The sequence below is a fragment of the Nyctereutes procyonoides genome, unplaced genomic scaffold (genome assembly GCF_905146905.1).
Source record: "Nyctereutes procyonoides isolate TBG_1078 unplaced genomic scaffold, NYPRO_anot_genome, whole genome shotgun sequence".
Lineage (NCBI taxonomy): Eukaryota > Metazoa > Chordata > Mammalia > Carnivora > Canidae > Nyctereutes > Nyctereutes procyonoides.
The window spans coordinates 13,695,012-13,708,184 of NW_026575051.1; the positions used below are offsets into that span (position 1 = coordinate 13,695,012).

A 13,173-nucleotide genomic window follows, 5' to 3' on the forward strand; every position below is an offset into this window, starting at 1 on the left:
AACTTTTCAGATAAATGCAAAATTTGTTAATCAGACTTTTTGTAGTAAGTGTATTTGACAAGGATGTCAAAAGCGGAGCTCTCTTCAACATCAAGAGTCTCTCCTACTCTGAATTCACATCCTAGAAATATTTCACATCATGTGGAGTTTATTTTAAATATAAACAAGTCAATAAACTATCTGATGCAGTTAAAAACACAGTTAATGTGATTAAAAATAAAAAAGATTTGCTGTAGGCATGTAAAAAATTGATGAATTTGTATAAGCATTTCAGAGTTTCTACAGGGTTTTTCACCTGCATTAGTCCACATCTGTTCACACTCACCCTACAAGGCAAGTATTATCCCCCTACCAATGAGGAAGCAAAGAGTAAAAACTGGGTAAAGGTCACAAGTCTAACAAAAGTCAGGCTTTGATCCCAGGTAGCTAATAACCTGAAATATTCTGTCCATGTACATATATATCTTAACAAAAATTTACTAACCTTCTCCCATTTTAGTGCCTTGGTTTTTTTCATTTGTAAATGATACCTATCTCCTTTAACACTCTAAAATAACATGAAATTACTGGGAAGTGTGCACATAGTAGGCAATCCGGGGACTTGTAACAAAATTAACTCAGACACTGATGACTTCAAAAGTTCAGGAATTCTGTGCTTAAAAGTAAATCTCAAGCAGATAAACAATGAATTATAACAGGCCAAACTCTAACTATACAAACTGGTGGGAGGAGAACCAAAGACATCTGAGGTGCAGAACTACAGTTTGAAAAAAACTAATTTCATCCAAATCCCTCATTTTTCAGGTGAGGAAACTGAAGTCCAGAGGGGTTTCTTGAACTACCCAAGGACACATCATTATTTAGTGATACAGCTGGGATTAAAACTGAAGTCCCCTGACTTCTGGTCCAGAGTTCTTTCTACTATCCCACAAGGAACATACAAATAAAAGTTGATCATAATTAACTCATAAGACCTCCACAATGTGTTTGTCATAGGAACTTTGTTGTGAAGTATCTGCCTATGCCGACTCACAGTTTAGCAGTAAACAGCTGGGCTCTGGGGTTCAAATACAGGCTCGAAACACTTACCATGTGACCTTGGGCAAGTCACATCACCTCCTTGCCTCAGTTCCCTCATCTTTAGAATACAGGCTAAAAGTACTCCTCTCGTAGATTACACAAAGTAATGTATATATAAAGCACTCAGGACAGTGCCTAATACATAGAAAGCACTCGGTTCACGATGATGATAATGATGAAGATGAATAAGAAAAGAAAGAATCCAAGCAAAACTATAGTTTCTTAAAAGCTTGTCATAAAGTACTATCATTAAACATATATACTCTCAGAGAAGGAATGTCATGAGTTCTTTAAAGATCCAGAAACAAATAACATGAAATGAATTATACAATCTTCAGTCATAAAACCTCTACAGCATTTAAAATAGCAAGAATATACTTCAAGATTTTAATTTGTATTTGCATATTATTTTGCATTTATAAAATACTCTCGCACAAATTATTTCAATTTACTGCCCTATGAATTCAATGAACAACCATTTCTTCCAGCAACTACTACATATCCTATGCCAGACAGCATGCTATTCTCAAAAAATTAAAAAAGGTGGGTGGGGGGGGGTGGGGGGGGGGGGGGGAGGGGATAAAAATAGGGGGATTTTGGGGGGGTTTGGGTGGGGGGGTTATATTATATCGTGGTGTATAATATATATATATTTGGTGGGTTTTGGGTTTTTTTTGGGGGTGGGGGGGGGGGGGGGGGGGGGGGGGGGGGGGGTGTTTGGGGGGGTTGTGGGGGGGGGGGGGTTGGGTATGGGATGGTGGGGTGGTTAAGATTGTGAATAGTGATAATGTTGTATTGGTTTGTGTTATTTTTGAAGGTATTGAGTGGAATTTTTTTTTTGAGGTGATGTAATAATGGTTGTTGTATTAGGGTTTGTTTGGGTAAGTGTTATTGGGTATATGTTAGTTGTTATATGATTTGAAATGTTTTGGGAAGAAATGTATATGGTTGTGGGAGTGGTGTTTTTTTTGATATATAAGTGGAAATGATGGTTATGAATAGAGGGGGGGATATGATGTGAGATGATTTGATTAAAATAGATAGAATGTGAATGTGAGGAGGGGGGGATAATATAAAAGATTAAAAGAGTTTGTTTGTTTGAGGGTTTTTTATTTGTTTTTTTAGTGTGGAAATAATGTGATTGATATAAGTATTGATGTGTAAGTAATGGTTATGTGATTAGCCAGGGCCAAATTTACCGATGCTGTTGTTCATTGAAAATTTGACAACATGTGTCTAGAGGAAGCTAGCTTGACCTTGAGGTGTGAGCTGACTAAATTGGTAAATAATAACCCCCACCCCCCCCACCACCCCCCACCAATTAAAAAATAAAAGTTTTGTAAAGCAAGACAATTGTGTAATTCTCCTCTGAAGTCTTCAACAATCCTGTGAGAAGGCTGGGATGAGTTGAGATAGTAATTCCACTTCACAGATGAGGAAAATGAGATCAGAGAAGTTAAATACCATTTAACTGCAGTCACAGAGAGAGAATATGGTAGAAAAGGGCTAAATTCACGTTTTCAGAATTAGTTTTAAGTACTTCTTTGCATCTATCCACAATGTATCTCAGAACATCAATAGCTCTTCAAGGTCTATTGTTCAATAAACTTAAGGCTAAAACAGCTAATATTTACTGAGCACTTAATTCTTATGTGCTTTGTTGTACCCAACACATCACATGGATTACCTCATTTAATCCTCAGCAGAGTAAGGACTCAAACCAAGTGTGTTTGAGTCTCAATAAAACATTTTACCAATCACAGTATAAATTAATACAATAATGCATTTGGCTAAGTATTTTTCTTTATTATTTGAGTGAACTATAAGCAAAATCCTTCTTGACCAACTTCACTGTTCAACTTCACCATAAAATAAAATGGGGGTTATTTTCCACAAGAATAGTGTCTTCTGATTTGATTGACATGGCCTAACTTTGAGTCTCCTACACCAAAGATCATTTATGTAGAGAAAACCAAAATTCAAGCTGCCCAAGATTTCCATCTAACATAAGGAGAAAAGCAAAAATGTTTAATAACCAGCAGCTTAAATGGACAGGTCACTTGCTGGCCTTATTCTAGATTTCCTATCTATTACTTGAGCACATAAGCAATAATTCTCTCAATACTTTAGTACATTTGTGAGACTGCAATATGGTTAATCCTCCTAAAATTACATATTACAAAATTCAACAAGAATAAAAGTAGGGTGATCATATGTGGTACCAACTGGGACATTTTTTATATGAAAGGGGCTCTATTAATAATTATACCAGGAAAAACAGGGTCTAAATAATGACTGTCGCAGGGAAGGTGGGGTATACAATCACCCTATATAAGAGCAACCCATCCTGATTTGTATGATATAGGCTATTCTCTGTACATGCTTAATCCATGAGCTTTAAGTTTTTGGCTCAGATCTAATGACTATCTTTAGCCTTGAGATCAAGGACACCATTTTACAAGCACCAGGCCAGAGTTAAGGATGCTATCTATTTAAAAATGTATTTTTTTAAGTTTTATTCTGAAACTGAACTCTACAGATATTTGCTTTAAAAAGAAAAAAAAAACAGCCTACATATTTCTTTTTTTTTTTTTTAAGATTTTATTTATTCATGAGAGACACAGAGAGACAGAGAGGCAGGGACACAGGCAGAGGGGGAAGCAGGCTCCGTGCAGGGAGCCTGATGTGGGACTCGATCCCGGGTCTCCAGGATCACGCCCTGGGCCGAAGGCAGCTCTAAACCGCTGAGCCACCCGGGCTGCCCTCAAAGAAAGAAATCTTACAAATACCATCAAGTTTCAGAGTTATCTCTTCAAAAGTTTTGAATACCAATGACCACAAAATTATTTCTAAAAAGGCCCAATGCTGGGGCACCTGGGTGGTTCTGTCCATTAAGCACCGGCCTTCCACTCAGGTCCTCATCTCAGGGTCCTGGGATCAAGCTCTGAGTGGAGTCTGGGTCCCTGCTCAGCCAGGAGTCTGCTTTCTCCCCTCCCTCAGTTCCCTGCCCCCACTTTGAGCCCTCTCTCAAATAAAATCTTTAGCAAAAAAAAAAATAAAATGGCCCAATGTTCAAAGGCTACTACTACAGACTATCAATTTGCTTTATCATACAAAAGTTATTTTTTTAAAAACCCCATCTTTCAAATGGAAAAAAAAATTGAATAAAAGGTGAAAAGTTTTCATTAAACCTAACCAAAATGATAGAAGATAGTGAAAATCCATGGTCACAACTTGGTACAATAATGATTAAAAGAAATGTCAGTTAGTATTGCTATGGTTCTCCGGATGAATGTGGCATTAGCGGAACCACCTAAGGAGTCAAAAGACTGATTTACTTTATCAAGCTGTAAATAAGTACTAACAGACCCATGCCTTTAACTATAATATTTGAGCAAAAGGCATTATTTGAATTTAATTAGGATTCCCTATGGCAACAAACATTCCAAGACTTGGCTTCTTTGACTTACAACTCGACCAAGTCAAGAATCAAGAAGGGGTCTCAAAGTTTAAATTCTAAGCTTATATTGTCCAACAAGGACCAGCCACTCGTGGTTATTTATATTTAAATTAATTGAAACTAAATCTTAAAATTAAGTTCCTCAATGCACTACTAGTCACTATCCAAGGGCTCGAGAGCCACCTGAGGCTAGTGGATACCGTCTTAGTACAGCACAGTCTACAGAATATTTCCAACATGGCAGAAAGTTCTACAATATTGGACACTGCTGCTCTAGACTTAGGGTGCTCCCGCCTTAGGCTGCTCTAGATCTCTGCTTCAAGAGTCCCAGAAACAAGTCTGCAATAATGAAGTACAATGAGGTGCATCTCCTTTTGCAAAGCCCCATCCAAAAAAAAAAAAAAAACCTGTTCGTCCTATCCAATCAAACCCAGTCTCTGAAACACCCACCAGAAATTCCAGGAGATCCGTCCTCAGTTTGCTCTCCAAGTACATCTCTGCACAGCTAACTCAATTCCGTTTCCAAAGTTCTAACTCCTAACATATTCTAAGACCTCAGGTCCTTTCCTCCCAGATAAACATATACTGACTTCTTTCCAACCGAACAGTTTCAGGCGTGTCGTGTAGCAGCCTCACCGGGTGACGCTCCTGTACCCACGTGCACAGCCCCGATGCACGTTAGTATCCTCTCTGAGCGTCAGGTGTTCACTCTTCCTAGTAGTCTAACCCCGGCTCGTCAACCCTTCAAGCGTATTGACTTCTAATTTAGAAAACAGTCATCCGGCAGGTCTTAAAACGTGGGAGACTACAATCAATGGCAGTTACCATCGGGTCAGTGCCCGGTGCTGTTCCCCCCAGTAAGGCCGACGGTTCAGGAGGGCTGTTACCACCCCGCGCGCAGAGCGGACCCTCGGCCAGATGCGAGCTCCACAGCTTCCGCAGGGGGCACAGGCGGGGCACAGCCTGCAGAGCCCCGAGCGGAGCCTTCCGTTTCCCGGGACGCTACCCCCTTACTGACGCTCCTTCCCCGCTGCCCGTGAAGAGCGTGTCCTTCCCCAGGAGTCCACCCCGCAACACGCGAGCTGGAGCAGCGCGGAAGGTCCCTAACGCAGCCCAGCCGGCGCCCCGCGCCCCGCGCCCCGCGCCCGCCCGCCCACGGGGAGGAGTCAAGAGGCTGCTCCCCGCCGGCGGGGGGACCGGGCCCAGCCGGGCTGCGTCTCCCTGGGCCCGGTCCCCAAAACGCCCCTTCCTCCCCCGCAGCCGCCCTGGGGCAGGGGCCGGGGCCGGAGCAGGGGCCGGGGCAGGGGCAGGGGCAGGGGCCGGGGCAGGGGCCGGGGCAGGGGCCGGGGCAGGGGCCGGGGCCGGGCGGGACCCCAGACGCGGGGCTGCCGCGCGCCGTCCCTCCCGGTTGGCAGACCTCTCCCCGCCCGCCCCGCCCCGCCTCCCTCCCTCCTCCCCCCCCCCCGCGCCCCTACAACCTCCGCTCTAACACTGTAGGCACGGCTGCGTCCCGCGTGGACAGTGTGGGGAGAGATGCTGCGGTTTCTGCGGCGGCGCCCGGGACACGCTACGAAAGGGGGCGGGGTGGAGGGCTGAGAGTGTCGAAAAGCACAAAGTGGCTCAGCCCGGGGCAGGGGTTTTGGGGGGGAGGGGGCACAAGATGGCGTGAGCCCGACTCTCCGCGGGGCGGGGGCTGCGGACACGAGGAGCGAGCGCGGCAGACGCCCCCACCGCCAGCTGCGCGGGCGCGGCGCTAGCGCATGCGCGCTCGGCCAGGCGGCCGTGGTCTCCTTCCCCGAGCGAGCCACTTCCGCCACGCTCGCAGGGGGCGGGGCGTCGTGGGGCGCAGCCGCGGCCGCTTCCGGTGCGGCGGGCCCGGCATCCCGGCGGCGGGCCGCCCAGCCGGGCCTGCGGGGGGAAGCATCGAAGGCGGCTCGAGGCCCCGGCGGTTGTTTGCGAACGGAGCTGAGCGGGCTCGGATTTTCGAGCGGTTGAGTGACCTCCGCTGCAAGTTTGCTTTCAGCTTCAGGGCAGAGATTGGCGGGTGTGAGCTTCTGCCTAGGAATGGGGGTGAACTGGGGTCCTACCCGGCTCGTGCGTTCCGCAGGGGGGAGGGGAACCTCCAAAAGACTGGCGCCCCCGAGGGCCGGCGCTGCCCGGGTGTTCCGCAGGCCCTGCAGAGCCCGCTGCCCGCCCTGCCTCTGCCGCAGGATCCCCGGAGAGGCGCTGGGACATGCTGGTGGTCCCCAGGGAATACCTCGCTGCGGCCGCCAGGCTCATGGTACCGGGTTCGGGCGTCTAACCACCACTTTTTCTTTTTTTAAAGATTTATTTACTTATGAGAGAGAGAGAGGGAGAGGCAGAGACACAGGCAGAGGGGGAAGCAGGCTCCATGCAGGGAGCCCGACGTGGGACTCGATCCCCGGTCTCCAGGACCGTGCCCTGGGTCGAAGGCAGGCACTAAACGCTGAGCCACCCGGGCTGCCCTAATTGCTTACATTTTTTAAAATAGCAACTTACTTCATTATTTCCTCTGGGTCATAGTTGAGTCTACTGTTAGTTTTGTGTGTAGTTCTTTTTAATATCCCCAACACTTTACTATTTGCCAAATAAAGTTCCAAGATAATAAATATATTTAGGATGTCAAAGTTCATCATAATGTGTAAATCAGGGCCTGATGCAATGCTGGGCAACGTGTAGAGTATAAGGAAGGGAAAGTAAGAATTGTTAGAATTTCTTACAAAGCAAATCCAATTTATGCAGTAGTTGAAAACCCTTTTCAAGTATGTTACCTAGAAAATAATTAAGAGAAAAATTGATATTACATCTAAGGAATTATAACCCGAAGCAGATCGTTTCAATTAAAATTACATTCAGTTAATGAATAATAGCGAAAGGGAATATATGGAAAGGGAGAAGAAATGTGTAAGAAATATCAGAAAGGGAGACAGAACATAAAGACTTCTAACTCTGGGAAATGAACTAGGGGTGGTGGAGGGGGAGGAGGGTGGGGGGTGGGGGTGAATGGGTGACGGGCACTGAGGGGTACACTTGACGGGATGAGCACTGGGTGTTATTCTGTATGTTGGTAAATTGAACACCAATAAAAATTAATTTATAAAATAAAAAAAAAAAAATTACATTCAGTTAATGTTGCCATAGTACTTGTACGGGAGTTTTACCTGCATCATGTGGAGGCCAGATTTGACCTAGCTTTTCAGAATAGAACCCACATCTTACTCTCAGGCTACTGGTGTCTAATCTACATATTATCACATACAACAGGAGTTAATGAAAGTGAGCCACAGAGAAAGGAAACTGAATTAAACCAGGCACTGGTAGAGAGAACTCAAAAAATCACTCTTAGGAAATTACGAATTGTGCAGTTGGCAGAAACCTTAGCTTTGAAGTCACATGACTTATCCTAGTGTTCCTACCTCCTGGAATCTATTAAAATCCATTTTAAAAATTTGGTTTAGCCATAATATCGTTTGTAGTTGGAGAGCACTGCTGTACACAAAGGGTCAAAATATCCTCCCTTGGATTAATATCAAGTATCCTAAACTATTGACGCTGCTAGGGTATCTTAATTATAACAAAGCTAAAACAATGAAGCTGTTGCTGAAATTCAGACATTCACGACTACCACCCCTCAGAAAAATCCTCGATTTCCAAAGCATGTGGAGAAAATGCCAGGAGACCAAGTGAATGCATCACACCACAAAAATGTCTCTATCCCTTAAACAAAGCTGTTAAAGGAAAATGAAGCATTGTTACCATAGACTTTTACATTTGTTTGGCATAATAACCTTCATATAGAGTCACTAGTGCAAAAGAAAGCACAGATATCTAAGTAATTTGGCATCCTAAAAATGATGAGGTTAAAGAATGAAAGAAACCCTAGTTCTCCAGATAGTGGCAACTATGCCTAATACGGAATCTCTATGATGAAGTGGTCTCTTCTCCTCATTGGGATGTCATAAGGACAGTTTACTTCAGATGACCTGCAAGTTCTTATTCTTTTGGGATCCATAACCCTTATTTATTAGGATACCTGAAGGAAGCTCTTTCTTATTTATCAACTACTATGTTCTTTGCTATCTTTGCCCTAGACTTCCAGTGTTTATATAATCACCTTGGAAATAAATGGGGTAGAACTGCAGGTTGCAATTGTTGCTATATTCAGTTAATTATCCGATTTTCTGATACTGAGAACGATTTTTCAATTCCAGTGTGCTTTACTTTTAGAATAAGTTATTCTGACCAAAAAGATTACTCAGTTCTGTGGTATCTGGGCAAGTTACTTAATGTTGTTGGGCCTCATTTGTCATGTCTGTAGAATAAGGTGACCAAATCAAATGAACTGAAACCTTGTAGCCCTAAAATTCTATGCTTCTTTAAAATAGGAATGAGCAAAGGATAGATGTTAAAGTGGTACAAAATAACTTCAGCATTCCACATATTTGTGCTACCCAAAAGTACAGAATATTCAAGGGTCTCACTGTAGGCTGACATGGATGTTCAACTGATATTATGCACTTCAAAAAAAAAAAAACATGAAAAAATATGCACTAATTAAATCTGTTGAAATATGGGGGGGGGCATCACATAATTATTCATAGGTGTAATCAAACGGGCTTCCATACCTTCAAAATTACATTCATAGATTTCAAGAAGAGCAATACAATGATGAGAGAAGAAATGTTCAGAATTCTGAGCGACTTGTAGACCTGTAATCATGATCCATCATCTTAGGAACTTCTCATTGCAGATTTAGCACTCCAGGATCCTTTAAAATTAGTCCTTCGCTGCTGAGAAAATGATCATGTTTTGAGAGTTAGAAAGGGAAAGGAATCATACATTATCAGGGTGTCAAAGAGCCCCCAAACTCTGTAGACACATGGAAACTTAGCTACTTTTATTCCCGTGGAATCCAATATATATATAATTGTAATCCTCTTATTCTGGAAACAAACAACTTCTACATTTCTCCCCTCAAAGATGAAGTCTATTCACTGAGTGTAAATGATGGGTGCTTATTAGTTCATTCATTCAACAAATAATTATTATAGGCCAACCATGTGCCTGACATTACTCTAGGAACTGCAGTTATAGCAGTGAACAAAACAGACAAAAATCCATGCCATAATCAAATATAGTAGGAGTAGTTGAACAATAAATAAATACCTAAGTAAAATATAAAATAGTATGTTAGTTATGAGTGTAACAGAACAGAGGGAAAAAAACTATACAACAGGGAAGGGATAGGGAATGAGACAAAGCACGGGAGGAATGGGATAATTGTTCAGTTTTAAACTGGGCAAGCAGGGTAGGGCTCACTGAGAAAGTGGCATTTGAATAATGATTTGATGAAGGTGAAAGAGGGAACTGCAAATATCTAAAGAAAGAGATATCTGCAGATAACCCCAGACAGTAAGAACAACCCATGCCAAGGCCCTGAATTAGGAACAAGCCTAGTAAGTTGCAGGAATGGCCAAAGGCCATTTTTACCTAAAAAACAATGACCCAGAAAGAAAAGAAATAGTATAATGTGAGGTCACAGAGGTACTAGGAGGCCAGATGGTAGAAGGCCTATGTGCCTGGGACAGGGAGGCTGTTAGTAGAGGATTGACATGATGTAGTTTAGGCTTTAAAATAATTATTCTGGCTGCCGGATTACCAGGAGCCTGTAGAGTACAGGTCTTTTTGCCGTAACCCAGGCAAGAGGCGATGATAGCTTCCACTCGAGAGTTATTACGGTAGATTCCATAAGACATGGTTAAATTCTGGATATAATCTCAAAATTAGGGCAGCCCAGGTGGCTCAGCGTTTAGCGCTGCCTTCAGCCCAGGGCATGATTCTGGAGTCCCAGGATTGAGTCCCACATTGGGTTCCCTGCATGGAGACTGCTTCTCCCTCTGCCTGTGTCTCTGCCTTTCTCTCTTGCTCTCTCTCATGAGTAAATAAATAAAATATTTTTTAAAAAAAATCAATATGATTGACTGAAAGACTGGGGCTTCTAGAGAAAGAGAGGCATAAAGGATGACTGATGTGTTCTGGGAAACTGGAAAAATGAACTGCCATAACTGAGATGGGAAAAAGTGGGGATGGATATGTTAGGTAGGTGTAAGAGATCAAGAATTCAATTTTCAGCATAAATAAGTAATAAAGTACAATGTCTGTATTATTGTTTTGCCATCATAAGTAAATTCTTATGGAAACGAAGAAAAGTTTGCATTTGTAATCTTCTCTGATAATTATTTAATTAATTTCTAATCCTGTTCACAGAATAGAGGCCCATCTAGACCTGTATAACATATGCCAAGGAATACCTTACTTTTGTTTTAAGAAGATATAAAGCCAGTTCAACATCTCCTTGTTAAAAAAACAAAAACAAACAAACAAAAAAAACCTTTCTTTTGCTATTGTTCTATCAATACCTGACAGCAAGGTGGGGAATTTAGTTAACACAACTATACAGAACATCCAGTTCCCCAAAGTTTCTTCATTGAAATATTTACATGTAAAACTCGATCTATTTCAGTGAATTACTTGAATAACTGCTTCTATTTGCTATTATACATATACATTTATTTTTCTATTATACATGCAAACAGGGCCAAAACTTAATCAGTGCCATGAGTGAAATATACCACAGTATGGCTAAGGCAACCTGCTATTCCTGGTTCACATTCTGGCACTGGATGAAATAAACCTATTTTAATTAAGGAATGCTCAGAACAAATATTAGTGATCAGGAAACTATACCAGCAGATTTGATTAAGTTTCTTTAGTTTTAGTTTTTTTATAGATGCAGCTTAGGCCATATTTTCTCTTTCCAGAATATATTTAAACAACTTAAATAACTTAGCCAAGTGTAGTACAAAAAATAATGAGCTTTGGAGCCGCTTATAAGCCATGATGCCCTGAAGAAATTATTCAACTTAAAAAAAAATAATAAGTGTCCTCCACTGTAAAATAGGAATAATATCTATGTGATAAGGTTATTATCAGGATTTAAGTGAAAAGTTTCTGACACATTGAAAATGTTCAGTAATCTATAGTTATTGTTGTTTTCCAGTTTTTAATGAACTATAGAGTAATTTTATTACATTTGTATTTTTGATATATTAGACATGGGAATAAATTAAACATGAGATCCTATCTAAAGTGTCAGTATTTTTTTTCTGAATTCAAGAAATCTACATCAGTATGACAATTATTCTTTTAACAAACATTTATTGAGGACCTTTAAGTATATTGGCCATGTTAGGTCTTGGAGATATAATGACAACACAGAGTTTCTGACCTGAAATGACTTCTTAGTAATAAATTTAGGAGAGATGAAGTTGCATAAACAAGAGCAAAGTCACCATGATAGTATGTACCACAAACATTAGCTGAGGTCTCCCTGACTTTTAAGCTGTAGGTTAAAACTGGATTGAGAAATGGTTCCACATCATTTGCAAACCCAATAGCCAGTTCTGAGGATGCTAATGTTCTCATGGTCCTATCTTGCTCTGAACTTCCATTTATACTAAATTAGTGAAGTTCATGGATGAGCTTCCAACTATCTTTATTCCACAAATATCGACTCAGATGTAGAAATTAACCCTGTTCCTAGATTTCACTCAAAAGCATTTTCACAAAGTTTTGTGTGAGGACAGTAGATAGAAGATGACCTGTAGGAGAAATAATGAAGTAAAATTAATAGGACTTAGTTATTGATAAGATATGAGGATGGAAGTAAGGCAAAGAGAGGGAACTCAAGGATAACTCCAAGTTTTCTCAACTTATTAAGTGGCAGGTTGAACATTTTGATTTTAAAGTGATCATACAAAGTTTCAGATGGCTACCATCAATAGTCAACTAGACTATTCAGGCATGATGGTAGAAATGGAACTCAAGAGAGTAAATGGCCATTTAGATTTGGAACCAGCAGCATACAACATACAGCATTCCAGACACATCTCTTAGATATGTAATTTAGCCCTGTTCCTAGATTTGGCCTAAGAAAATTCTTATAAACATCTGTGTGGGCACAACTGAAGCTGAGGAAGACAATGAAATGCCCAAGAGAGCATGCATAGAACAAAGAGAGGTGAGTCAAAGATTGGATTCTAGACACCAACATTCAATGGGAAATGGAGAGTAAGAACCTATAAAGAACACTGAGAAGGTAGTGGTGCTACAGAAATTAGAGCAGAGAGCTTCAAAGAGAAAGATGAATGGTGCTAAAATGAGAATTGGTGTCAACTGTACTTAGCCAGTTCAAAGTCACCTTGGGCAAAGAAGCATCAATAGAGTGGTAGGATTAGAAACTTGGTTGTAGTAACTTGAGAAGAGTAAATAAGGAAGTTGAGAAATCAAGTGTGTTATTCTTCCCAAGAACGTGTCCTGTGAAAGAGAGAGAAATTGGCTAGAGAAATATTTAGGGCCACAGGGTAGATTTTCAAGATCAAGGACTTGAGCTTGTTTACAAGCTTTGGAGAAGAAGCTGGCAAAGAGGGAAAGGTTGAACACTTGACAGAGAATAGGGCCAATTAATTACAAAATCTCTAGAAAGCAAAGATGGAATTTGGATGAAATCCTGGACAAGACTGGACAGTTTTTGATCAAGAGTCCAGGAAGTA

At 41.5% G+C, this 13,173-nt stretch overlaps 1 protein-coding gene across 2 annotated transcripts in view; it reads right to left on the reverse strand.

Annotated features, from left to right (window-relative positions):
- Positions 1 to 6,278, reverse strand: part of SUPT3H (SPT3 homolog, SAGA and STAGA complex component) — a 529,439-nt gene extending 523,161 nt beyond the window's left edge. Inside the window, exon 1 of one of the 2 annotated variants that reach the window (XM_055329937.1) lies at positions 6,019 to 6,278. Coding sequence is in view for 1 of the 2 variants with exons in the window: in XM_055329935.1 (XP_055185910.1) it covers positions 4,991 to 5,035 (45 nt within the window). In the remaining variant the exon portion in view is untranslated. Of the gene's footprint in view, positions 1 to 4,990; positions 5,525 to 6,018 lie in introns of those variants that run through there. The other variant, XM_055329935.1, reaches the window with a different exon arrangement.
- Between the last annotated feature and the right edge of the window lie 6,895 nt (positions 6,279 to 13,173).